The 25435-nt window shown below is 58.4% G+C and overlaps 1 protein-coding gene across 1 annotated transcript; it reads right to left on the reverse strand.

Annotated features, from left to right (window-relative positions):
• Positions 1-263: 263 nt before the first annotated feature.
• GFRA2 (GDNF family receptor alpha 2) lies at positions 264-25197 on the reverse strand (the record flags this gene model as incomplete). Its single annotated transcript, XM_084273973.1, has 9 exons — positions 264-392; positions 574-627; positions 1276-1451; positions 1565-1705; positions 1806-1915; positions 11614-11959; positions 16159-16242; positions 19507-19821; positions 25158-25197. 9 exons carry the CDS (start codon positions 25195-25197, stop codon positions 264-266), a joined length of 1395 nt encoding a protein of 464 aa, XP_084130099.1.
• Between the last annotated feature and the right edge of the window lie 238 nt (positions 25198-25435).

The raw sequence follows: 25435 nt of genomic DNA on the forward strand, positions 1-25435 counted from the left end.
AGAAAACCAACCAAAAAAGGGGGGGAAAATGAAAATAGGAAGAAAACCACCAAAGTTTCCCAGCGTGGTGGGGGTCCTCCTGCCTGCCCGGCGTGCCCAGGCTCGGTGTTCCCGCTGTGTCTGAGTGTTTCAGTCTCCAGCATGAGGTGGTCCTTCCCCTGCCCATCGCCGCAGCGGGGTCGGCGGCAGAGCCAGAGTGCCGGCGCCGGCCTGCGCGGGTGTGAGCGTCCCCGTCCCGCCGGCCGCTGCCTCCCTCGCCCCTCTTACAACCCCAGCTGCAGCAGGAGGATGGGAGCAACGGGCAGGATCCGGCCCGCCCAGTGTCGGCTGCCACCTGCCTTGGGGTCCACGAATGTCTTCTGGTCTGGCATGGTGTCTGTGGTCAGCTGGGTCTGTGGGTGAGGGGAGAGCAGAGGTCGGTCAGGGGGCTTTCCGAAAGGAAACCATCCACCCCAGCCCTCCAGTCAGAGGGGGCTGGGCTGGAGATGGTCTGGCACATCCTTCCCGAGCCAGCTGCAAGTGGGAAACGGCTCCCAACCCCGTGACACCCCCCCCTCCCTGCCCCAAACCCACCTCTGAGTAGCACAGGCTCTGCTCTTTGGACTTGTTTAGCTTCGATCCGTGCTCCTGGAGAGGAGAAAGGAGGGTGGTTTAGTTGGGGCAGGTACGTGCACCCCAGGGCTGCTCCTGCCTGGAGTTGCATCCTGAGGTTTGGGCTTCCCAAGGAGCTTCCCCCCAGCCCCACACTCGCTCCCACCCCCACTCCCTGCTGCGAAGAGCTGCTGAGGACCCCACATACACACACTGACCAGGGTCCCCCTGCCCAGCAGCTCCTTACCACCTGAGGAGCGAAGCACGAGCCCACGAGCCCTAGAGGTGTCCCCAAACCACAGGGAACTGGAGCTGGTTTTACCCCAAAGGAGCCAAGGGCAGGAAGAGTTGAGCTTGGGGCAGCTAGCCCAGCTCACTCACTTTGCCTGGGCAGGGGATTATGTCCTGAGCATTGGAAAGGGATGGGCAGGGTGCTGATATCTCCCTTCCCTGAGCCAGAACCCCCAGGCAGTGCCCAGGCCCCTGTTTACCAGTGATGGCCCCAATCCTGCCAGGAACCTGTGTGCCAGCACCACATCCAGCCTGAGAGACGTGCACTGAGCAGGACTTTCTGCTGCCCTCAGGTCACAGCCCATCTCCTGGCTGATGGACCCACAGAGGGTCCAGACCAGTGCCCCTCCCCCCCAACCCCAGTTTGCATCAGCGACCGGTCTCAGGTCCTACCTGGACAGAGGTGCAGGTGGTGATGACGCTCATGTCATACATGGTGTTGCTGTCATTGATGTCATCTGGCAAGGCAGGGCTCTTCTCTGTCTTGGGGAGCGGGGTGATGGGGGGCGAGGGGTTCTTGGGGGACAGGTTCACGTCGGTGCCGTTGCCGAAGGCTTGGATGGCGTTTCCTGGGGTGGAGGGGAGAGGAGGGGGGGGGAGATGCTTAAGGCAAGGCAGTGGGGGTGAGGGTGGGGGAAAGGGGGTCACACAGTGCCTGTGAGGGGGCAGGGAGGTGCCTTACGGAGACAGGGGTTCTCTGTGAAGTCCCGGAGGAACTTCTCACACTCCTCCTCCAGGTTGCCGCTGCCTTTGCACGAGCACCAGGGCGAGATGGTGATGCTGGTGGTGCTGGCGTCCACGTAGTTGGGTGTCATGTCAAAACCTGCTCCCAGACAAGGGAAAAGGAAAAGAGATGAGTGGTTGCAGCAGGAGAGACCCTTCACCATCCCAATCCACCACCACCACCCCCCCCAGGGACTCACCAATGAGCCCTGCATAGGAGCCCAGGCACGCCTGGTAGTTGTCCCCAGGGCAGCTCGTGAGGGACTGGAAGGATGCTTGGCAGTTGGTGTGGAAATCGGCCAGGCGGGACCTGGGGGCAAAGAGGGAGAAGGGGGTGGGGGACACACACAGGATTTCACTGCTGGAGCAACATTTAAAAACAATAAAGGTGAGAAAAGAGGCTGGATGGGAGACAGCAGGACATCCACACCCTGGAAGGCAACTCCTTGTCTTGCCCCTGGTCACCACATCATAGAATCACAGAATCCCAGACTGGGCTGGGTTGGGAGGGACCCCAAGGGTCACGGAGCTCCAACCCCCTGCCACAGGCAGGGACACCAACCTCCAGGCCTGGAGCTACACAAGGTTGCCCAGGGCCCCATCCAACCTGGCCTTGAACACCCCCAGGGACGGGGCACCCACCCCCTCTCTGGGCAGCCTGTTCCAGCCCCTCACCACTCTGACCATCCTGCCAGGAGGTCACAGGCAAGGGGAGGGGTGCCTGTGGGTGGGTACCCCCCCAGAGATGAGCGTGGGACCCTCGTTTCTCTATCCTCCCCAGCTCCTTCCAAGCTCTGCTCCCCTGGCACCATAAACTCCCCAGCCTCCTCTGGCCGCGCCGCTCCCGGCGTCGTTACACGACTGTAAAATTTCACTGCTTGTTTTTATCTTCCCCCCTGAAACGTTAAAGCTGAGAGAGCAATTAAAATGCCTGAGGTTGGGAGGTTACATTCTCCTTTCTCCTTTTGCAGCTGAGAGGGAAAAAAACCCCACACAACCCCCCCCCCAAAAAGCAGCCTCAGGGGTGGGGGCTGAGATGCTCATGCTCTGCCTGCCCTCCTGCCAGGCTCGGCTCTGCAGGCAGGAGGAGCAGAGATGGGGACGGATGGACAGACACAGCAGCAGGACCAGGAGGAATAGAGAGGGGACAGGAGGGGTGGAGGAGCTGATTTCCACTCCTAACCTGATTACTGACTTGGTTACCCCTTGCCACCCCCTCTCCCTGCTCGGTGTAGCACAAGGAGCAATGGAAGCCCAGTAAACAACTGGTGTACTGGAAATCCAGCTCTGCTGACACAAACCCACCCTCTGGGGATTTTTTTTTTCCTTGGGATGAAGCAAATCAGGGAGGTAGAAGGATAAAGAAATGGGCAGGATGCAGAAGAGGATGGACAGATGGACCAGGTGGACAGATGGATGGGCAGCAGCCTTCTGAATTGACTCAGTCATTAAATGACTAGACACCAGGCTGAATTGTGGCCCGGGGTTGGATCTCCATCACAGGGAGGGATGGCTGTGAAGCAGCTGAGTTGCTGACACTGTGGATGAGACCTTGCTCTTTTTTCCCCCTCCACACTTGCTACAGAAAGAGGAAGGCACACATCATTTTCCTTAGCTTCCTTCTCCTTCCATTCCTTTAATTCTTAATTAAATGTCATCTTTGTCCAAGCAGTGATTGAATCAGCCAAGGGTGCCAGCCTGAAGCCACAAGAACTGCTGAAAGTAAAGGGTAAAAACTGTGTTCTCTGTTGTTGTTGTTGTTGTTGGAATAGGAACCATTCCTTTCCAGAAGGGGTTGGTCAAATGAAACAGAGCAGCAGATGAAGCAGAAGGGATACCTGCCATCCACCTGGCATCTTTCATTGCACCCCTTCTCAAGGGGGCTCGGGGGGCTGGGGAGGAGGGGGGAGAGCGTGGGTATCACTGGGGAGGAGCAGAGATGCTGCTGCTGAGCTGGCAGCCAGAAAGCCACCACATCTTCCCTGCGTACTGGGGGGAAGGACAGAACAGTGCACAGCTGCTCGGGGCTGGGCCAGAGCCCTGGATGCTCCATGTGGGAACACTGAGCTTTCCTGGAGACGCCTGCTGTTTCCAGCCATCCCTGGCTGGGGCTTCTTCCAGGTCATGGGGTTTCACAGCCACCAATGCAATCATAATCTGGGGAGCAACTGGGTCTCTTCTGGGGGCTCCCTGGTCCTTTGGGGACCCCAGCATCACCCCACAGGGTGATGGGGCAGGAGCTCACCACGTACTTGGTACCTTCTTTTTCCCACTCCCCATGGCCAGGTTACACTCAGCTTTCTCCTGCAGACAGGCTGCCAGCAGCATGAACTGGATTATTTCCCCACTCACACCAGCTGCCTGACCCACTTACAGCCTCCCAACAGGCTGCAAAATTCCAGGGCAAGGTCAGCCCCTTCCGCTGGGTTATCCAACACTCCCAAGGAGAAGACGGGACTCCTGGGCACCCCCATGCCCTTCTAGCCTTGGCCCCAGATGGGTAGCACTACCACAGCCCGTACCAGCCATCCCTCCCTTTCTCCTGCAAACAAACCTCCCCCCAAGCCTCTGTGCAGGTTCTTTTGGCCAGACCCACTTTTGTTCTCCTCACTTGTGGCTTGGAAAGAAACTCCAGCAGCGCAGGGGGAAGCCAGAGGGTCCCATCCTGTGCCCACTCCTGGGACCGATGCCCAGCTGCCAGCACACAGCCCCATGTGTGAAGCCCAGAGAGTCATTTCTGGGGACACTGGCAGCACCCAGCCCTCCCTGCAGCCAAAAGCAAGAGGTTTTGCTCCCCTCCTTGAGAAGTGGGAGCAGAAGGAAGAGCCCAGGATGGGTGTCGCAGAGCAGCAAACCTCCAGTTCCTCTCTGTTCATCGCAGGAAGGTATTTGGATTCCCTCCTCCTCCTCCTCCTCTCCATGGGAGATAAATAGAGCTTCCGACAGCGTCTCCCCTCTCCCCAAATGAAAGGTGAAGGCACGTCAGTTCCCTTAAAGAGCTGTGGCAAGTTCATCACCGAGCGCCACGCAAATTTGTCACGCTGCTCCCCGGGGTCCTGCTCCTGGCTTGTAGCATCCTCTAAGGCAAATGTTATTCTTTTCATAATACATGACAAGCCAGCTGGTAATCTTTCCAGAATATCCAAGCCAGATGTCACTCTTTCCGTTGTATACAATGAGTTTGCAGGCGCTGGATGAGACTCTAAACTGCCAGGAATAAACCTTGCTGGAGCAGACCCACAGCTTCTCAGGTTTCTGGGTTTTAAGTGCCTGGGCAAAGGGGAAAGAAAAGAAGGGGGAAGGGAAAAAAAAAAGGAAGGGAAAAGGAGCCAAGTCCATCTTAGCAGAAACAGGAGGAGCTGGTGCCAAATTGCTGGCTGGCAGCTTGAGGCGGCAGGTGGGTCTGGCCAGTCTCTGCCTGCAAACAGCCAGACCTGAGCTGGGAAGAACTGGGCTGGCAGCTGGGTGAGGGATGGAGGAGGAGGGTGACGTCACGGGGAGCTGCGGGGCGCAGCCGTGGAGGGCACGGTGCTTCCCTGAGAGGCCTCCAAGTCCAAAGGAGGAAAAAAGAGAGCGAGAAAGGGATTAGCAGAACTGACTTGTGTACTTGGAGATGTATCGGATCCCAAACCCGCTCCAAGCGCTGGGTTTCCAAGTTAAGGGTTTCCAAAGTGCTTCTCTCTGATGTGTCTCGAAAACACTTTCGGTTGCTGGGTGAGAGGAACAAGACAACGCCAAGGGGAGGCAGCCCCAGGGATCCAGCGGCTTTAATCCCTCTCTTTCTCCCTGCCCAACTCCAGACACCTCCCAGGGACCTGGGTCACAGAATCACAGAATCATGAAGGTTGGAAGAGCCCTCCAACCATCCCCCTACCCCCTCTGTTACTCACTAACCCACACCCCTGAGTCCCTCATCCAACTTCTCCTTGCACAGCCCCAGGGGCAGCGACTCCATCACCTCCCTGGACGACCCATTCTGATGCCCAGCTGCTCTTCTGGAGAAGAAATGTCTCCTAATTCCTAACCTGAGCCATCCCTGGCACAACTTGCAGCCATTCCCTCTCATCCTGTCACTGGGTAGCTGCAAGAAGAGGCCGAGCCCCAGCTCCCCACAACCTCCTTCCAGGGAGCTGGAGACAGCAAGGAGGTCTCCCCTCAGCCTCCTCTTCTCCAGGCTCAACACCCCCAGCTCCCTCAGCTGCTCCTCAGAGGATTTGCCCTCCAGCCCCTTCCCCAGCCTGGCTGCCCTTCTCTGGACTCACTCCAGGACCTGGATATCTTTCTTGTGAGGGACCCAAACCTGAACCCAGCACCCCCAGTGAGACATCCCCCATTCAGGGACCATCCCATCAGCTCCTGGCTGGTAACCCCTCTCCCAGCCCTGCTACGACAGCTTGCCAGACACCCTGGATCTGGCATTCAAAGTTACACAGCGGAGGAGTTTGGAGTGTTGGGGTGTTGGGGTTCGGGGTGGGGGGAGGTGGGGTCTGCTTGTTAGTGCAATTTCTTAAGCAGAAAAATCCCCAGAACAGACGCAAGGTGCCTAATTGGGTGCTAATTGTTCCCATCACCACATGCCTATGAGAAGTCCAAGCCCCAGCGCTGGTAATAACTCACCACCCATCAAAGGCAGAACAGTCCCAAGCTCCTGAATATTTCATGCAGAAAATGTCCAGGATGCCCAGATTACTCAAGACGTCTTTTTCACAGGCAATTTACAGGGACCCAGGAAAAATGGCTTTAATAGACACCAGCGCGGAGAGGCAGCTGGGGAAACGTGCCTCTCCCTCCCCCCTTCCCTCCCCTCCCTCCCCTGCAGAGCGGTGGATGTTCAAGAAGCTGTGACAACATGCAAAAAACTCAGCAAGACATGAAAAACCCACGGGCCCGCTGGGCATCCTCCTCCCAGAGCTCGCTCTGCCTGCTCATCCTGCTGCAGATGAACGTTTCTGAAGCCAGGAGATGCTGAGATGAAAAGATATATACTTTATCTATTATATGATTCTAGATATAAATATTTATATTAGAAGTTATATATAGTTATATATTAAAAGTTATATATTTATATATTAAAAGTTATATAGACATAGTTTTATAGAGTTTTATAGAGTTATGTAGAGTTATATAGTTAAATATATATATATAAATTAGCCTCAACCACCAAGAACAGTGGCCAGGGATTTCAAAGAGCCCCAGGGACAGGGATCAGCTAAAGAAATCAGAGAAGCTGGAGTAAAACTCCACTTTTCTGGGTGATGCTCCAGTAAATAGTTCACAGGGAGGAAAAAAAAAGAAAGCAAAAAATCAATGGAAATATTTGTTTTATCCAGGAAAAGGGATCTGCCACCTCTGGGGAGTGAAGTCACCTGTTCTGGTATGAGCCAGGAGGGATTTATTCCTGCTCTTAGTGAAAGCTGTATCGCTGCTGTAGCGGAGCATCTCTGTGGCACAAGCTCTGGTCCCCCATCCCAAAGCCACCCCTCATCCAGGGAGATGGGGAGTCGCGGGGAAGAGGCAAAGCCAGAACAAGCCGGAGAGAAGCAGCACAGGAGAGTTGCTACCCCCAAATTAGCTTAAGCAGAACTAAGCCCTCAAGAGGGGGTGAGAAAAAAGCAGCGAGGACAAACAGACAACAGACCAACTGCTAAGTTAGGAGCCATTAATTAAGAGCTCCGAGTTATCCATGTGTATTTTTAGGACTCTGCCTTTCGATTCATCGCGGATAACAGCAGTTGAAAGGCTTTTTTTTTTTCCCCCTTTCTCTTTTTATGTTATCCTCTGCTCAAACCCTATCATTACCCGGTAAGAGAAGGGAAGAATTAAAGGCACGCATCATTTGATTTTAATTGAAGGACTGTTCTATTTCATTGAACTGCTAACTAAGCCGAACAGGAGATTGTGTTTACATAAGCAAACCCTGAGTCAGTATAGACTTGCTGTCACATTAAGTCAATACTTATGAAGGCTCTCTATTTAATTATTCAGTGAGAATTGACTTATTATTGTGTTAAGAGAGCGGTTAGCCTTGAGCTAGGTGGCTGCTGGAGTTCCCTTCCAGCCGGCGCTGCGTAAGGATGCCCGGCGGGTCCCAGGGGTAAGGTACCCAGGGGTACCCCCTCCTCCTGTCCCCCCCCACCCGCACTGGGAAGCCAAAACCTTCGTGGATTCGCTAATTCCAGGTGGGATTCGGAGGTTACAGCCGCTTCCATTGCCCAGCCCTGCTGCAGCCACCCATCGCCCATGGACCGTCGCCCTCCAGCTTTGCTCCTCTCAGGCAGCTCCCAGAGCCGCTGTTTAAATCCAGGAGCATTTCCCCCTCCTCTGTCTTCATCCCAGGCAGCAGAGCCGTGCTCGGGAGCCGCTCTCATTACACGGCGTAATGAGAAAGTTGAGCTGCCGCTCCGCTGTTTATCAAGGAAACATCCATTACAGACGGCAGCTCGGCTGCGCTAAACAAAGAGCGTGAGGACGAGGACGTGGGGTTAAAAAAAACCCCAGCGCTTCGTTCCCTTGTTTGGTGTTTAATCAATACCAGGCAGCCTGGATCCGTGCCTTCCCCGGCCAGCATCCCCAGCCAAGCCTCCCTCCCTGCTCCTTGGGCAAGGTTTCCCCTCCCAGGGGGTATCACTCCTGATTTAGCATCCCAAAGCCCAGCCAAAGAGCCACGGTGTTGTTCAGAAACGCACCACGCCAACGCACAGGGACACAGGGGGGGCCCTGCAAAGAGCCGGGCAGGATCCATCCGTCCCCCATCCATCCCCCTTTCCCAGCCACAACCGCGCTGCAAACGGTGGGGAGGAAGCTCAGGCAAAAGGAAATGTCACCCTGCTTTTGGATGCCGAGGAGCTACAGCGAGTGGAGGCTGGGAAATTCTTCAGCACCAGCATCACTGAAGCATATAAGACCAGATTATTTGTGTTCCTGACTTGCTGATGCAAGATGAAAAATACAGCGAGCTGCAGCTGCTGAAATCAGCTCTTTTCCTCCCCTTTCCTTCCCTTTCCCCTTAGCTGAGGTTGGTGTTTTGCAAAAGGTTTTTATATTCTGGGAGGCTAAAACCTGTCCGTTGCAATCAGGCACAGAGCTCGGGGAGTTTGTCAGGCTCCTCCGTGGTGCCAGGAAAAGCTTCTCCCAGCACGAAAAGCTCCCCAGATTGCAGCAATCCCAGCCTGATTGCTCCTCTGCTCTCACAGCAGCCAGCCAGAGGGGCTCTGGGCATCTCACTGGGGAGGTTTTAGCAGTCTCCACGGGTCAAGGCCGCTCAAATTGTTTCTTCCAGAGCAAAAGCCCAGGATTTGAGCCTAGAATAGGTCGGATCCTGTGCCCTGCTCCCGGGAAGGGAAGGGCAGAGGTGGAGCACTTGCCCTTGCTGGGTTCTGAGCCCACGCAGAGGCACACAGGAGCTCGGGGGCCACATCCTGGCCCCTTCAAGTTCTCAGCCTCTCGGTACAGGCTGCACAGCATCTCTGCAGGAACCCCCCCTGGGTGATTTGGACCCCGCTCTGTGCTGGGTCACTGCCTGCTGCTTAAAATATCCCAGCCCAAAGCTTCGCCTTCCTCTGGGGGCGATGGAAGAGCTGGTGGCTTTTATCTCCCCAGCTTTGTGACTGGGGCTGGTGTTTTTGATGAAGACCATTTAACCCCAGTCCCAAGCAGCAGAAAGCCATAAAACCTCCCAGAATGACTCTTTTCCACGCCAGACCATTCATTTCCCCTCTTCCCTGACTCTTCCGCTGCTCTCGGGAAGGAAGCCAGGTGACCTCAGTGTGGCTTGTGTCCTGCAGGAACAGCAGCCCCTACAAGGAGCATCTCCCAACTGAGTGAGCCAAAAAAGCCCTATCCTGGTACCAAGGGCTTCGCTGTTCATTAGGCGGTCAGCCAGGAGGGTTAATTACACTCACAGCCCATGCAGGAGCAGGATCTCATCCGTCACCGCTGGGTTTCGGAGCAGCTCGCTGAGCTGCTGCTGAGTTCAATGCCCTTGCCAGTCCTGGCTGCAGATAAAGAGGATGAGCATCCATCTGTGATACCAGCGTGGGTGGGGAAATCCCACAGCAGACCCCAGCCTCGCCTTGCCTTGTGGGTGCCAGGACACCCCCTCACACCCCCTCCCTCAGCAGAGGTGCTGGGCTCACCCCAGGATCTGAAACACTTCCGTAGCTGCAGACACAAGATGGTCCAGAGAGCTGCTGGAGTGTGGCAGCAGCTCGGAGCATCCTGGGCTGCAGGCTCTGCTCTCAATGCCTCTCATGCCTGGGTACCACAGCCTGGGTGCTGGAACTACTTTTGGGGGGAGGTTGGAGCAAACCTGAGCCTGGGGAGCACTGCCAGAGCACCCCAAAAGAGTAGATGGGATGGGACCTTCTCTTGCAAGCCCAGATCTGAGGAGTGCATCCATGCACAGCCCCTCAGCACCCTTCCTGGGGAGAAAACAGCTGAGAAAAGGCAAAACTCTGCAAACCAGAGTGCCTGGAGCTGCATGTATAAATAAACACTGGATTTGGGCACTTTGCAGAGTGAGACTCCCCTGGCCAGGGCCACCTTTCCCCAGCCCATCAGCATCCTCACTAACTCAGAGCTCAGAGCAAAGCTCACCCCTTTGCTGCTTCACCTCTTCTGGGTGGAACCTCATTTCATGCAGCAACGAGCTTATAATTAATGCTCAGCAGCACCCTGGTCCCTCTGGTGTGTCCCCCACCACGACACACTCCTAACACACCTCATCCCCCTCTGTGAGCATCCCCTCAGCTCTGAACATCTCAGCGTCAGGCTTGCTGCTGGAGAGGTGCTGCCATTAATTTGGCCACGGCTCAGCGCAGCCCCAGTATCTTTTATTCATGGGCATGGCCTTATCCTATTACTTTTTTGATAAAAAGCCACATTCCCACGTTCCAAACGCAGCCAGAGGAGGACCTGACACCACGTTAGTTATTGATTTCACCCACGGGCTCGGGGAAACTCCATCACCTTGATGGCACAAAGACCCTCCTCCTTGGAGGAAACATGTTCTTTATGAGGCTGATCCAGCCCCAGAGGGTGACAAGGAGAAGTTTTTTTTCCCCAAGAATAATGAGTTTCATAAGGGAACAAAAGCCTGATTCTCCTGATTTTGCTTTGCCATGGGGAAAAGGGGGCATTTCACCAGCTGGGGAGTTTCTTTGGGGGTGCTGAAAGCACGCTGAGGGATATGGCTGCTTGCAGGGTGTGGGTGTCCCCAATGCCAGGGTGGCTTTTGTGGATTCACCCCCCCTCCAGAGCTTGGGGAGATGGAGAAGGCCTGGAGGTGTGGGTGGAACAGAGCTGGTGTGGTCCCTGGGACTCAGTTTCACCATTCCCAGTGGAAAGGCAGCTCCATCCCTGCTGCTCTGCCTCTGCCCTACCTCTCGACCCCACCGTGAGCACTGCTGGGGGGGCATCTCCCCACTGCAGCCTCTCTAAGCCTGGGAATGGGCAGAGATGTGGTTTCACAGTGGGGTGGGGGGCTTGGTTGGCAGCCCCTGTGCTCACAAACCACACGCAGCCCCTCACAGACCCAAGGTGGATCCCAAAGCAATGGGGACCATCTCAAGTCCACGTCTCAGCCCACAAACCCCTCTGTGAGTAGCCAAAACCCCATTAACTCTTCCCAGTTTACACACAGATATATACACAGACACACACACATAGAGCTACTGGAATCACAGAGTCACAGGGGTTGGAAGGGACCTCCAGAGCTCATCGGGTCCAACCCCCTGCCAAAGCAGCTCCCCAGCTCATATTGCACAGATAAACATCCAGATGGGTCTTGAATCTCTCCAGAGAAGGAGACTCCACACCCCCTGGGCAGCCTATTCCAGTGGAGGAGACCGGACTGGTCAGATGCAACCGATAACCGTGGAACAGCATCACACAACGACAGAGCATCCCAAACCTGGGCACCACCCCACGCAGCCCCCTCTGCGGTCGGGATGCCTCCCCCCACCCCCAGCCTGGGAGCTGCCGTCGCGGCGAGCCGGGCGCAAGCCTGACCTGCAGAGGTGATCCATCCGGCACGTGTTGCGCAGGTCCAAGCAGTTGGGCTTCTCCTTGTCCTCGTAGGAGCAGGAGGGGACGATGGTTTGCCGCCGGCGCTCGGCGCACGCCTGGTCCTTGCAGGAGCAGAAGAGCAGGCGGTAGGTGTACTCGCTGGGCACGCGGTCGAAGAACTGGCGCAGGGCCTTGTGGCACTTCCTGCGGCTGCAGTGCTCGGCCGCAGAGGTCTTGCTGCAGGTGGAGATGTAGCCCGAGCGCAGGCGCTTGCAGTTGTCGTTCAGGTTGCAGGCTTTGGCCGCGTCAAGGCAGTGGTTGCTTTTGGAGTTGGTGGCGGGGTCCATTCCTGCCCACGGGGGAGGGGGGGGGGGAGAGGGACAAGGGGGTGAGCATCACTGAAGGGTGGGGAGATGTCTTCAAGATAGGGAGATATCCTCAAGATAGGGAGATGTCCTCAGGCTGGGGAGGTGCCCTCGAGCTGGGGAGGTGCCCTCAAGCTGGGGAGATGCCCTCAAGCTGGGGAGATGCCCTCAAGCTGGGGAGATGCCCTCGAGTTGGGGAGATGCCCTCAAGCTGGGGAGATACCCTCGAGCTGGGGAGATGCCCTCAAGCTGGGGAGATACCCTCAAGCTGGGGAGATACCCTCAAGCTGGGGAGATACCCTCGAGTTGGGGAGATACCCTCAAGCTGGGGAGATACCCTCAAGCTGGGGAGATGCCCTCGAGCTGGGGAGATGTCCTCGAGCTGGGGAGATGTCCTCGAGCTGGGGAGATGTCCTCGAGCTGAGGAGATACCCTCGAGCTGGGGAGATGCCCTCGAGCTGGGGAGATGCCCTCAAGCTGGGGCGACGCTACAGGGAGGGGTTGTGGCTGCTCCAACATGTCCCTGCCCTGCTGTGCTGCATCCATCACTAGAGTTCCACCTTCATCCCCACCCCCTGCACCATTGGGAGGTCCTCCTCCAGCTCAGGAGGGGTTAAGGCACCTGGTCAAACAGCTTTCGGTGCATTATTCGTGCCAGGGATTTGCAATGTATTTTTCTTCTTGCCAATTATTCAAAGAATAATTAGTAATTATTCAGCCTTCTTCAAAGCAGAATCATCTACCAAGCTGCACAGGGACCCCCCCAGCTCCTGCATCCTCTCCCAGGGCTCCCCGAAACAGCATCACCCCCAGTCAACCCCCCAGCCCAGCTGAGCACCACCCAGACAGGGATGACAGGGACAAGGTTGTCACCCAAGCCAGGGACTGGCCACCTGCCCCACACCATCCAGACCCCACAGCTGCTCTGGGAATCTCACCCATCAGCAAACAAACTGGGAGGGGGGGAGGTGAAGCCACACCACCCCCCCACCCCGCCCCCCCACGGAACAAGTGCTGAAGTTTCTTCTCTGGTTCTTTTTTTGTTTCTTTTTGTCAAAATGATGCATCACCCCTGGCAGCCCAGGTGCTTTTTAGAAGCCACCTGACTGCACCAGCCATCCCACCCCCAATTCCCACCCCCCCCCTCAAGCCAAATCCACGGGTTCCTCCACTGCCTCCCAGCTTCCACCAGCAAGGGTGGAGGGTTTCCTAACAGACTTATCTGCTAATTAGCAAACGGCAATCAGCCTCCTGGGAGAGCATCTCCCCTCCCTCTGCCTGGGCCAGCCACAGATTTGGGGTGTCCCTTGCAGCACAGCACCCCACTTTATCTCATGTCCCCAAGGTGGTGTGAGGCTGGGAGCTGCCAGCACAGCACTGCCCACCCTAACAGGTCCCAGTTAAACAGGGAGGCTGGAAGTGCCCATTCCCCACCTCCACCCCTGGTGCTGTCCCCTGTAACCCCATCCCACAGGGGTTTCCATCTGAAGCTCTCGGGGGGTTGGGTGCCACCAGTCCCAACCTGTGCCAAGACAACTGGGGGGGGTCCCCACAGACCCTCCTGCCCACCCTGGCTGGGCTGTGATGCTGTGAGCCCCCAGAGCCAGGGGATGTAACACTGTTCAGAGAGGGAGAGCCCGGGTGAGGGGCACCCCCCATGGAGACCTCCTGGGGCCAGGGGAGCTCGGGAAGGTGTATGTGGGGGGAACACTCCCTGTGGTGGGTGATTTATAGGTGGATCTGCCTTGAAAAATGGTGCAAGAGGCAGGAAGGTCGCCTGAGCTAAGAGAGATGTTGGAGCTGATGGATGGTTGGAGCATGAACCGGTGCTGTGCTGTGGGGAATCCTCCCCCTTCTCCTTCTCTTCCTCCTCCCTGCTCCTCATGTTTGGAAGAAAGGTGGTTTAAGGAGCTTTTCACCCTCCCCAAGGATGGGGCAGGGCAGAAATCACCATTTCACAACAGGAACCCCCCCCCCTCAGCCTGGATGGTGCTAGGGGGTCCCTCCAGCTCAGGGCTGAGGATGGACACAGCTCGTGACACTGATGCCTCAAAGGAGCAAAAGGGGAAAGAGATGCTTGCAGAGGCAGAGGGGCACATGAGTCTCTTTTCTCCTTGCCCAGACCAGCTCCTGGGGGGTTTTTTGGGTTGCAGCTCTCCGGGACAAGCCTGGGATCTGTGCAAAGTGCTGGCTTATTGCCCAATCCTGGGGGAGCATCGCTCCTGCCCTGCCCCAGACCTGCAGGGACCTGGATGCATTTTAATAGAGCACAGAGGGCTCCTGGGGAGCTCATTAACAAAGCACTGGCATGAAAATTTCATGAGGAGAAAAGGGAAACAAGGTGGGGGGGGGGGGTGTGGGGCCAAGGAGCCAGGGAAGGGATGGTGCTGGGAGACCTGGTGTGGCCTGAGCCAGGCTCTGCCTGACCTCCCAGCCCGACAGGGTTGGAGGAGGAAGAGGGGGATGGGGAAGGCAGCGTAGGGCTGAGTCTGGGGGAGTCTGGCACCCACCCATCTCATGGGTGCTGCACAGCGTGGGGCTATTTCCCCCAACCAGACCCTCGTGCTCCTTCCCCACGGGCTGCGAGCCAGCATCCCTCAGCACCGCAGAGCATCCTCAGCACCAGCGTGGGATGCTGTGCTCCGCGGGTGGGGGGCTGGGAGCCCAAAGCCCCACACATGGGGAGGGCTGAGGTGCTTCCAGCCCCCTCCCATGGTCCTGGCAGGCTGCTCAGAGAGGGCAGGAGCAACCAGAGCAGCGCAGCCTGCCCCCAGCCTGCCCCCCTGCCCGGCTTCCTCGCACAGCCCCTTCTGTCTCAGGAAGGGAAGGAAATTCCTCGCTACCCCCACAGGCAATTAGCAGCGCTCTGCCTCCAGCCTTGGCATCAGAAACACCACCAACACCTCTTTTGCTTCCACCCCTCAAGCTCCAGGTCTGGGCTGGGGAGGTCCCAGGGCAGCCGCTCCCCACTCCCACCCCCCTCCAGCCCCCGGCGAGGGGGTCAGAAGAAGCACCACGGCCACTCCAACGGGCTCAGCACATCCCTGGAGCACAGGGATGGCCATCCCCCTGCTCCTTCCTCCAGCCCCCAAATTGCCAGACAGGCTTCCTTCTCCTCTCACTTTGCTTTTATGAATAAATCAGCCCAGCAGCGTTTAATCCCCCACTCCAGACACTTTGCTTTTCAGGCTTTCCAGCAGCTAAAATATTTCCCTGACGCTAATGTGATCCCAAAAGGCGGGCGGGAGACAGGAGGGGGTGGTATCGTCATCGCCAGCCCCTGCTCAGCTCCCCAGAGGCTGCCTGGAGAATTCATCCTGCCAGTTAAAACCCGTCGGGTGACGGCGACGGGTTTGGGAGGGGTGGGGATGCGGAGTCACAGCCCCACTCTGAGGTGTCCCCACGTGAAACGGGGCGGCTGCGGGCACGGTGGGCATCACTGTGGGGTACCCCAGCTGAGGGGGGCACGGTGGGCATCACTGTGGGGTACCCCAGCTGAGGGGGACACGGTGGGCATCACTGTGGGGTACCCAGGTGCCAGTCCACATGCAGCCCTGTGAGGTCTGGAGGGGGCAGGGACCCCCAAAACCCTGCAGTGGCGGGGGGGCTCTTGGGGAAAAGGTTAAGAGGAGGGGGAAGTCAAGGCATTTGGTGACCTAATTTGAAAAAGGGGGTGTAGGGGTGGCAGCACCGAGGGTTGTCATGGAAATAGATGGCAAAAGAAGCTCCTGATGGGTGGCAGTGGAGGTTGGGTTCCCAAGGGGGAAGGGGGGGTTGTGAAGGAGGGGGCTGCTGCCTGTGGCTCTGCCACTGCTGTGGAGCTGGGGCTCAAAGCGAGCCCCCACCTCAGCTCACCCACTCCCAGCAACGCCTGATCCCACCAGGAAACTCCAGAATGGAGAGGTTCTGTCCCAAAACACACCCGGGAAGCAGCCCCTGCATCACTCCCCTCCGCCTGCATCCCAGCCCGCTGCGCTGGGCAGGGTGGGAGGGGTGTTTGTGCCACCCCCTGAGGGATGCTCAGGGCACCTGGGGTTGATGGAGGTGATGGGCAGGAGACAGTTCAGGGTGGCCACAGGAGCTGGAGGAGGGGAAGGAGCGGCAGGTCCTCCCTCTCTCTGTAACAGGTCTCCCTTGACAGGCAAGAGGAGATAACCCAGGGGAAGCACGATGCTTTTATTACCTGAGAAAATTGAAGCAAGTCTGAATATATCAGAGAGACGAGAGGTGACCGGCTCGTAGGGGGAAGCTTCATAAAATTCCTCTCCTGGAGGAGAAAGGGGAGAAAAAACCCCAAATTAAAACCCACAGTGAATAACCCCAGACACCTCCGAGGCTACAGCTGGGTGCAGGCACCTCCCTGCTATGGATCTGGGGAGGAATACACCCCTCCCTCCCAAAAAAAAGGCCTTTAAAGTACTGCTCAACAAAGGAAAAGCCCGGTTTGGACTGAGTCAGCTTAATCCTTGCTGGCTGGGAGCTCGCACGCCGGCTGCTCTGCGCGGCTGCCTGCAGCTGGGTCCTGCCCCCAGCGCAACTCCTTATGCAAGTGGGGGTTTGGCAGCGGCTGCGTTCAGACTGACCTCAGAAGTTGAGGGAATTGGGATGGGAAAGGCCAAGGTTGCGTGACTGCATCCGCAGAGCCAGGGCCAGCTGGAGGTTTCAGGGTCTCTGCTCAACATTGTCTTGTTGATGATGTAAAAACACACCAAGAAAAGGGCTCTGCCTGAAAAACAACCCCACTGCCCCCACTGTAAAGATCGGTTTCTGCTCCACTCTGGCTCTGATGAGCTTTGGGGGAATGGAAATATTTCAGAGGGGGGGGATACAGACCTCATGCACCAGAGCATCCCCACCCACACCACGCTCTGGGGGCTCCTCCATCCCAACCTGCACTTTCCAGAGGGAACTTGAGCACCATCACTCCATCCCCAGGCTGGGAGCAAAGCCTCTCCCCCCCTGCCCTCCTCTCCTTTCCCATCTTTGGTTTCAGAGCAAACCCCACGTGCTTTCACTGCCTGCCCTCCCTGTAACTCCAGAAGGTTTCAGGAGAGCCAGCCCCGGCTCTCAGGAGAGGAAATGCTCTCCCCAAACCCCAGCAGCCACAGGAAAGAGATAACAATAAAATAATTAACAATAAAAATCAATGGCTGGACTTTGAAAGCCCCAGCAGAGGCTGACCAGCAGCCCTGGGCATCGATCTCCTCTCTGCCTGGCAGCCCTTCCACCAGCATCCCTGGGTGTCCGGGCTGCGGCAACACCCTGGGAGGGACCCTGGCATCCCAGGACAGCTCCAACCCACGCCTGCTCCACCGAGTTATTATTAGCCCGAGGCAGCAGCGTTTATCCCGTGTAATTAAGAGGCCACTTGAAACCCTGTGCTGGAAAACAAGCTCATTAGGAGGCGGGGATCAATGTGGGAGGGCTTGCTCCCAGCCCAGCAGCTCCCCAAGCCCCGTTCCCTTGGAAATCTGGGAGGGCAGAGCAGGGTGGCTGACCCCAGAGGGATGCCAGGCTGCTGGGCTGTTCCCAACAGCGGTGGGTTTTCAGCCCATCACCCAGCCCCTGGCCTGGCCTCGCTGCTCCAAGGGTGATGCTAGGCAAGGGTGGGGGGCAGGAAAGCAGCCTGCTAATTCCTCCTGCTTCAGGCCAGCCCCCCTTAACCTCCCTGGGTTTCCTAAAGCTCTGATGACAAATAGCACCTTTATTAAAGTGCATTTAGGAAACACTGTAACCTCCTGGTATATTGCTTTGCCAATGCAATAAATAATTAAATACTAACTGAGCCCTGCTGCTTGCAAGGAATATTACCCAGCATTAAAAGGGCAGTGGACTTTCCTTGAGCTCGCTGAGATGCAATTAACCCCCAGGAATGAGACTGGAGTGAAAGCAGTCCTCCTTAATGGCAGGGACAGCCGAGCTCCTGCAGCAGAGGGGCTGGGTGGATGCAGCATCCCTGCTAACAGGCTCCTCGTAGCTTTTACGCTGGCTGGTTTGATGCACATTAAAGCCCTGAGCTGGTGGATCTCCCCAAAGCATCTACCTCTCCTTTACACTCGGTGTAATCACTTCTCTTCCCACCTCCTCCTCATCCTCCTCCAGGTACAGGTCCCCGGGTACCCATCAAGCAGGAGAGCATCCTTCATTCAGTTTGCAAAGCCCTCTGAAATTGCTGAATGAAGGCCGCTAATGAGGGGGAGAGAACAATTAACCAGTAATTCCTGCTCTGGGCTGGTTCCTGGGCTCACTGGTCCCTGTGCTGACCCAGATTTCTAGGCAATTTCACCCAGAGGGGCTGTGTGCTCTGCTACTGCTCCCCCAAAATACTGCAACCACAGCCTTCCCAGTACCACCACCACCTCCTCTGGCTTCAGTCCCAGCTGGGGAATGGAGATCAGAGACCTGTGCCTGCTGTGGTAAGGTGGCTTCCAGGGATGGAGGCTCCTCCACAGGCTCCATCCATCGAGCAAGTGCCTGTGGCTCAAGCTGCTCTCAGAGGTGGCTTTCAGCCCAGGGAAGGAAAGAGCAGAGGAGCCAACATTTTGATGGGCCTGAACCATTGCTGAGGGCAGGACTGAGATGCTGACGTGCTTGGTGCTGGGGGTGGCTGAAGGTCTGTCTGCTTGTGAGCTGCCTCTGGCCGGGCAGGCACGTGCCCTTGCAAGGGCTGTGCCCTGACCCCGTGGCTCTGGTACAGGTGGTTTTGCACAAGCTGAAGCTGGATTTGAGAGCTTCCACAGGCAGAGCCAGCTGTAAGCCCATTAAAGGGATCTGTGCTGTTAAACCGATGCTCCCCTCCCTGCCCGGGGCCAGCCAGGCACTGGCAGGGGTGGCAGGAAGGAGCAGCACCCAAAGGATGGCAAGGCAAATCCCACCAGCACCAGCAGCAGCCCCAGCTGAGCCCCTCACAGCCAGTTACCAGAAAGATGCCCCTCTGCAGCCCTGGATGAGCCCCAGGGCAGCCCCAGCCCCCGTGATGCCCCTGAAGAGGGATAAGGGTCGGCGGGTGAGGCCGCTGCACCCCCCACCTTCAGGCAGTAGATAATCCTGGAGCCTTCAACGGGCAAACCAGCCCCAGGCTAGCACAATCCAATTTCAATTACCTGTGCTGCTCCAGCCTCTGATTTACTCCTTCAGCAGGCTGCAGCCACAGCAGGCTCTGGCACATCACCTCCCCTCCAAGCCAGAGCCCAGCCACCCTCCCCGCTGGGCCGAACGCGGGGCGAGGGTGCATCGATCCCCAAACTGAGGGGCAAAGCCCAGAGGCACTGGGGACAACAGCTCTGCTGTGACAGCCACCAGCTCTCGCTGCAAACTCTGCCCCAGCCTCTCTGTCTCTTGCCCCACACTCAGGTTAGGCAACCAGCTCTCAGCCCGGCCCCCAGCAGCATCCTCTGAAAAAGCAGGGACCACTCGTGAGGAATATTAACTGAGCTTTTCCAGGGATGCCCACGCAGCCCAGGGCACTGCTCCCCCCCTTTTTCACTCAACCACCCCTCCACCCCACAGAGCCTTGGAGCCCCCCCCCTACCTTCGGTCAGCCCGAGGTGTATACTCCAGTAGATCTGAAGGCACTGAAGCTCCTTCTTCATCCCTCGCTTGCAGCGGCAGTCGTAGAGGGGGCTCTCCTGCAGCACCTCCAGGGCTGCCTGGCACTCCTTGTTGGCCAGCATGGTGTTCCTGTCGCGGCCAGCCAGGCACTGCCGCAGGGTGCGGTAGCGGGAGCTGCAGCTGGGCTCCGCCGCGCACAGCTCGTTGGCTCGCACGCAGTCCACGGGCACCCGCCAGCCATGGGGGTCCTGCCCCGCTGGGGGTGGGGGGCCGGCCAGCGAGTGGAGGATCTCATCTGGGCGGCGGGCAGGGGAAGGAGAGATGAGGGCAGAAAGAGGTGAGGGGGGGGCTGCCAGGAGGTGTGGATAGCTTGTATCTCCCCGTCCCTGGGACCCCAACGCCATGCCCCAGCCACGGTACCCAACTGGTCCCGCACATCAGAGCCACCTCCAGGCTGCTCTAGAGAGGGAGAGCATCCTTCCACCGTGCCTAAAGCATCCCTAAACCAAGCCTGGATGTGTCTCCCAGCCATAACCCTGCTGGGAGCTGCCAAACCTGGCAAAATTCAGCCAAAAAAAGCGATCAGGATGTCAAAGCGCACCCGGTGACACACCCCAAGGCACGGGGTTGGGGAAGGGGGAGGGTTAACCCAATGCCTCGGCTCCTGCAGCGATGGGATGCTGTGGGACGCTCTGTTCCTTATTAAATCCAAACAGGCAGATAAACAAACACAGCGTGCCTCCAGCCCCAGTGCTCAGGGCACCAACCTCCAGCCCCAGTGCTCGGGGACACCAACCTCCAGCCCCAGTGCTCGGGGACACCAACCTCCAGCCCCAGTGCTCGGGGACACCAACCTCCAGCCCCAGTGCTCAGGGACACCAGCCTCTACACACGGCCTCTCCCGAGGCGAGGGAAGCAGCAAGCCCATCCCAACTCCCTGCCCATCCCAACTCCCTGCCCATGCTGCCCTTTGGATTTCATGGTGTGGCTCAGTGGTTTTGGGCCAGCCACAGGATTTTTAGGGCATCCGACTCACTGGGTTTTGAGCTCAGGGCTTGCAAATTGGCTGCAGCTTGGGATGAGCCCTTTCCTCATCCCAAATGCCTCCACAGCCCTTAGGGTAGCAACCATCCAGCTCACCCGGCTGCTGCCCACACAGAGCCCCTGCCTGCTCCTCGGACCCTGCCTCAACCAGCAGCCCTGTGCTCCCCCTTCCCCCCAGCACTCCTGTGGCTCTCACAGCATTTCTAGCATTTTCTCTTTTGGTTTTTGAAACAAAAGCCTTGCTGAGCCAACCCCGGGCAAGGCCACTGGCTCACCCCATCACTGGTGCACCCATGTCTGTGCCAGACAGGTGATGGGGGTAGGGTGGGCAGGACACCCCTGCCACTCCTGATTCCAACCCCCACACCATCTGTCAACTTGCAAGTGCAGGTGGGGAAGTGCTGGAGCGGCAAGGACAGGCAGAGCATCCTTGGCTCTGCTGGAGGGTGATGCAGCGGGGAGACCACACTTCGTGCAGTGCCCGCGCCCATCGGGGAGCATCTCCCCCTTCCCCTTGCTGCACCTCCGGCTCCCAGCACCTTTCAAACCCGTGGCCGCTCGGCCGGTTATGGCAGGGGGACAGTGACACCTACAGGTGTGTGACAAGGGCCACGTGCGTGTGTGTCCCCCACACCCACCCATCAGGGCACGCGTGGCAGGTGCTCAGCCCCAGCAGCCTCACGCAGGCAGGGCTCGTCCCCTGACACCCCCACCCCAACACACACCCCCCTGGGATGGGCACCCATCCCTTGCCCCTGGAGCCAGTGGCCTCACACGCCTCTGCCCAGCTCGCCCGGTCCGGATGTGCCCCAAGGCCACGGGGAGAGGTGAGGAGAAGGGATGCTCCGGGCTCCAACAGCTCTGCAGGAGGGATGGGGCAATGCTGGGGGGTGAACACGCAGGACAGGCAGCAGCCCTGGATGGAAACATCCCCGCTGCCAGTGCTCAGGCCAAGGAACACATCCCATCAAGGCTCACATCTTCAGACAGTGTCCCCTGAGCAAACGCCGCTGGGCTTGGAGAGGTCCGAAGGCTGCCCGGGTAGCCAGTAGCAGGTGCAGCATCCTACAGCCACGTTAGATCCAATTTGGGGTGGCACATGTCCCTCGGGAAGGCCCTCCTTGGCCTTTCAGGATTATATTCCACACGGGAGGCGAGCAGGATCCATGAGCAGCGGAGACACACCCCATGGCTGGTGACGGAGAAACACGCATCCCCAGATGCTCCTCAGGGCACAAATCCCAGCTCTTTGCCACAAGATGGATGATGCTTTGGTGCTTCCAGTAGAAAGGGGCCAGCTCTGCACCTTCACACCCAGGAAAACCCAGCCAGAGGCACCCAGCAGCTGGGACAACCTGCTGCAGCTCTCAGCTCCCAGGCATGGAGAGTCATCCCACAGCTCCATCATGTGCCATTCCTCCTCCAGCTCAGCTGCAGATCCATCTGGTGCTCACCCCAAACCCTCTGCTCTGAGCAAGCCCAGGTCAGTCTTCCCCATTCGATGCCAGGAAGCATCTTCCCAAAACACTGTCCGGAGCCTCTCCTCTGGCCACATTCCTGGCTCCTCACTGGCTCCATGGGCTGCCCAGGCAGGGATCGGAGGTGCCAGCAGGCAGGCAGGGAAGGGAGGCAGCCTCACCCTGATGCAAAAGGTGCTGGACCATGCAAAGCATCCTTGTGAGGGGCTGGACCACGCAGAGCATCCCTGCGAGGGGCCGCAGAACCCTCGGCAGCACATCCCTGGTGCTGGAGTGGGCACTGCTTTGTGCCGGGATGGAGAGCCCAACAGTAAATCCACCTGCCAGGGAGCTGGCAGGGATGGGTGGTGGTGAGCTGGCTTTGGATACCTTGCTTCCATGGCCTCACAGACAGCAGGGTGCTGTGCACAGCCTCCACAGCCCGGGGAGGGTGCCAGCAGCACCCCACACCGCACCCAAGCCAGGAACACCAGGACACCCCAGCACAAAGCCAGCCCACAGCCCTTCCCCACGGTTCACAGCCTGCACAGGGCAACTCAGCCCCCCCAAATCCAGCAGCACACCCAGTCCCAGCTGCCAGGAGGGTGGTTTTTCCTGGGGCCCTCCTTCCCTCCTGGCTCACAAGCCGGGTAAAGCTCCGCAGACCCTCACATGGTGTGGAGTTTGGATGGAGCAGCAGGCTGAGGGGGTTGGGGTCAGGGTTTGGGTGGTTTTTTTAGGGGGGGTGCTGCCCTCCCCAGAAGAAAACGCCTTGCAGATACACACTGGCTAAACTCGTATCAATAAAACATCTGCAGAGAATTTAAACCTAATCCTCAGCAGCCTCTGGGGTGTCAGAGCAGAGCAGGGATTTGCAGGCAGATGCACAAGGCTCAGCCAGCAAACAATGCAATGGCCCAGCTCCCCTTCCCATCCCCACAGCCTCCCCCCAGCAGCACTGGGCTCTGTTCCCTCTTTTCCACCCGAAATAGATGTTCCCTTTGACCGGTTCCTGCCAGAGACCTTTGGACAACAGGCAGCTCCAGAGGGGGATATTTATCCTCACAACTCGACTCCAAAGGAAAAACCTCAAAGAAGAGGAGAAATCGCTGAGGAACGTGCAGCCTCCCAGCCCGGGGCTGTGGCAGCCAGTGCTTCAGCCCAAGTAAAAGGGTGGTGGGGGGTGTTTTTTGGGCTCATCAGGAAGAAGAGGCCGGATGGGAAGAGCTGGGCTTGCTCCAGGCTGGACCCTGCTCTCCCAGGTTCCTCACCCCAAGGTCACGTCGTGGGGGGCTGCTTTGGGAAGCAGCAGGATGAGGTGACCCAGGCACCCCGTTGCCAATGCTCATTCTGGGGGTATGGCTTCCTGGTTGTGACTGCTTGGGCTGGGGGTGGGCAGCCTCACCCCCCTGCCCCTGTACCCTTTAAACCTTCGGGGCACCCAGGAAAAGGGGGCAGAGGGTCTTGTTTTCATGTGACCTCTCCTGCATGGGTGAACAGACCCGGGTTTGGGGGCTTTAGGTGGGGCACCCTGGAGATCCCTGTCCTCCTGAATCTCACAGCAGCCAGTCAGACACGAGTATAAACAGGCAGCAGCCCCCCAGCCAGCACTGGAGACCCCTCCTCCCCCCTGCCCAGACGTCTTCCCACTTGTGCCCCCCACCCTGCCCACAAAGCATCCCTCCTTTCTGATCAGCAAGCAGGGCTCGTGCCCCCCAGCCCGACACTCCCCAGCATGCTCTGCTGCTGGCAGGACACAGGGAAGGGCACCCCGAAATCAGGGCTCAGCCCCCAACTGCTCAGGCCTGTGTCACACCCCACACAACGGCAGGAGAGGCACTAGCCCTCCCCACCCCCTCCCCTGCCTTGGCACAGCACCCCTTCCCCTCACCAGCCAAGGATCACACTGCTGGGGAGGGACGAGCCTCACACCCCCCCAAAAAAAGGATCAGAGTGCTCCCCAGGGATGCCCAGCACCCCAGGCACGGTGGTCCCTCCACCTGCACCCCCAGCCCCACACCGCAGGATGCTCAGGGGGGGAGGGAGGGAGGTTCTGCCAACCTTCAAGTCTCCCCCAGCAGCTGCCCGTCCTCGCAGGCAGGGTGATGCTCCAGGGCGATGCTCCTCCGGCCCAGGGGAGCCGAGCAGAGTTTTCCCAGGCAGGCTGGCTGCTGCAGTGTGCCCGGGGATCACACGCACACAGACCCCCGCGGAGAGGCAGCGGGATGCGGGCGCTGCCCTACCGGCACCCGGAGCGCGGCACACGCGGCACCGAGCCGCCCTCCAGCCTCAAGGGAGGGGGCAAACCAGACCTTCCTCACTCAGCAGCCTCTTCACCCCAAGCTCTGACTTCTCCCCCCTGCCCCCCCCCGCTTTCGGTGCTGCCCTTCGAGATGCTGAGCAGAGCCAGAGCTCGGGAATAACTCGCAGATGATGTGAAGGAAGGCGCAGGGATTGCAACAGCGGGGCCAGCGAGGGCCCCCCCGCACACACACACACGCCAGGAGCTCAACTTTCACATCCCAATTCTCCGTGCCCAGTTCCCAGGAAGGGGGGCACGGGGGGGGGGGGGGGGTAGGATGGGACACACGCGACACGGCCAGGAACGGCATTAGCAGCTGAAGGGCGCTGGGGAGGAGGGGGAAGGGAGGGGGAGAGGGTTGGGGGGGTAGATAGCCCCTCCGAAACGCAAATCCAGGAGGACAGAGGGGGGTCAGAGACGAGCAGAGCCAGGGCTTTGCTGCCGCACGCCGATGGCTGAGCCCGCCCGCTCCCTCCCGCGGATCGCGACAGGCGAGGAGGCTGCCCCGATAGGGAGGATGGGGTTGTGCCCGCGCCCAACCCCTACCCCACCCCACCCCCGTTTGAAGTTTGATAGAGAATAGGAAAATAAAGTTGGCCCTAGTTAAAAAAAACCCAGCGTCTCGCCTGGTCCCCCTCCGGCTGCAGACCCAGCGCTGCCCGGCTCGGGGGAGCGCCCGTCCCTCTCCCCAGCCCCCGCAGCCCCTCACCCAGGGCAAGGACACGCCGCCTCTACCATCCTCTGCCCGGCTGGGACACGGCAGCATCCCCCCCACACGCACCCCACCCACCCCAGGGTGCGGGTATCCATCCCTCCGGGGCCACTCACCTACGAAGAGGACGATGCAGAAGGCGTTTGCCAAAATCATGTTAGGAAATCCACGCGCTCCTCCACGTGCGCAGATTGGGAGCACAAAAAACAGGAACCAAAAAAAAAATAATTAAAAATAATAATAATAATAATAATTCCCAAGGCGGCCAGGTAGATCCCAAATCCGGGCGAGGACGTGTGGGCTGGAAAAAAATAGGGGGGTGGGATGTGATGTGCGCTCCGCCCGGCGCGGAGCCGGGGTCCTCAGCCGCTGCGCCGGGCAGCGCGGGTCTCCT

The sequence above is a fragment of the Gallinula chloropus genome (assembly GCF_964237585.1).
Source record: "Gallinula chloropus genome assembly, chromosome: 21".
Taxonomy (NCBI): domain Eukaryota; kingdom Metazoa; phylum Chordata; class Aves; order Gruiformes; family Rallidae; genus Gallinula; species Gallinula chloropus.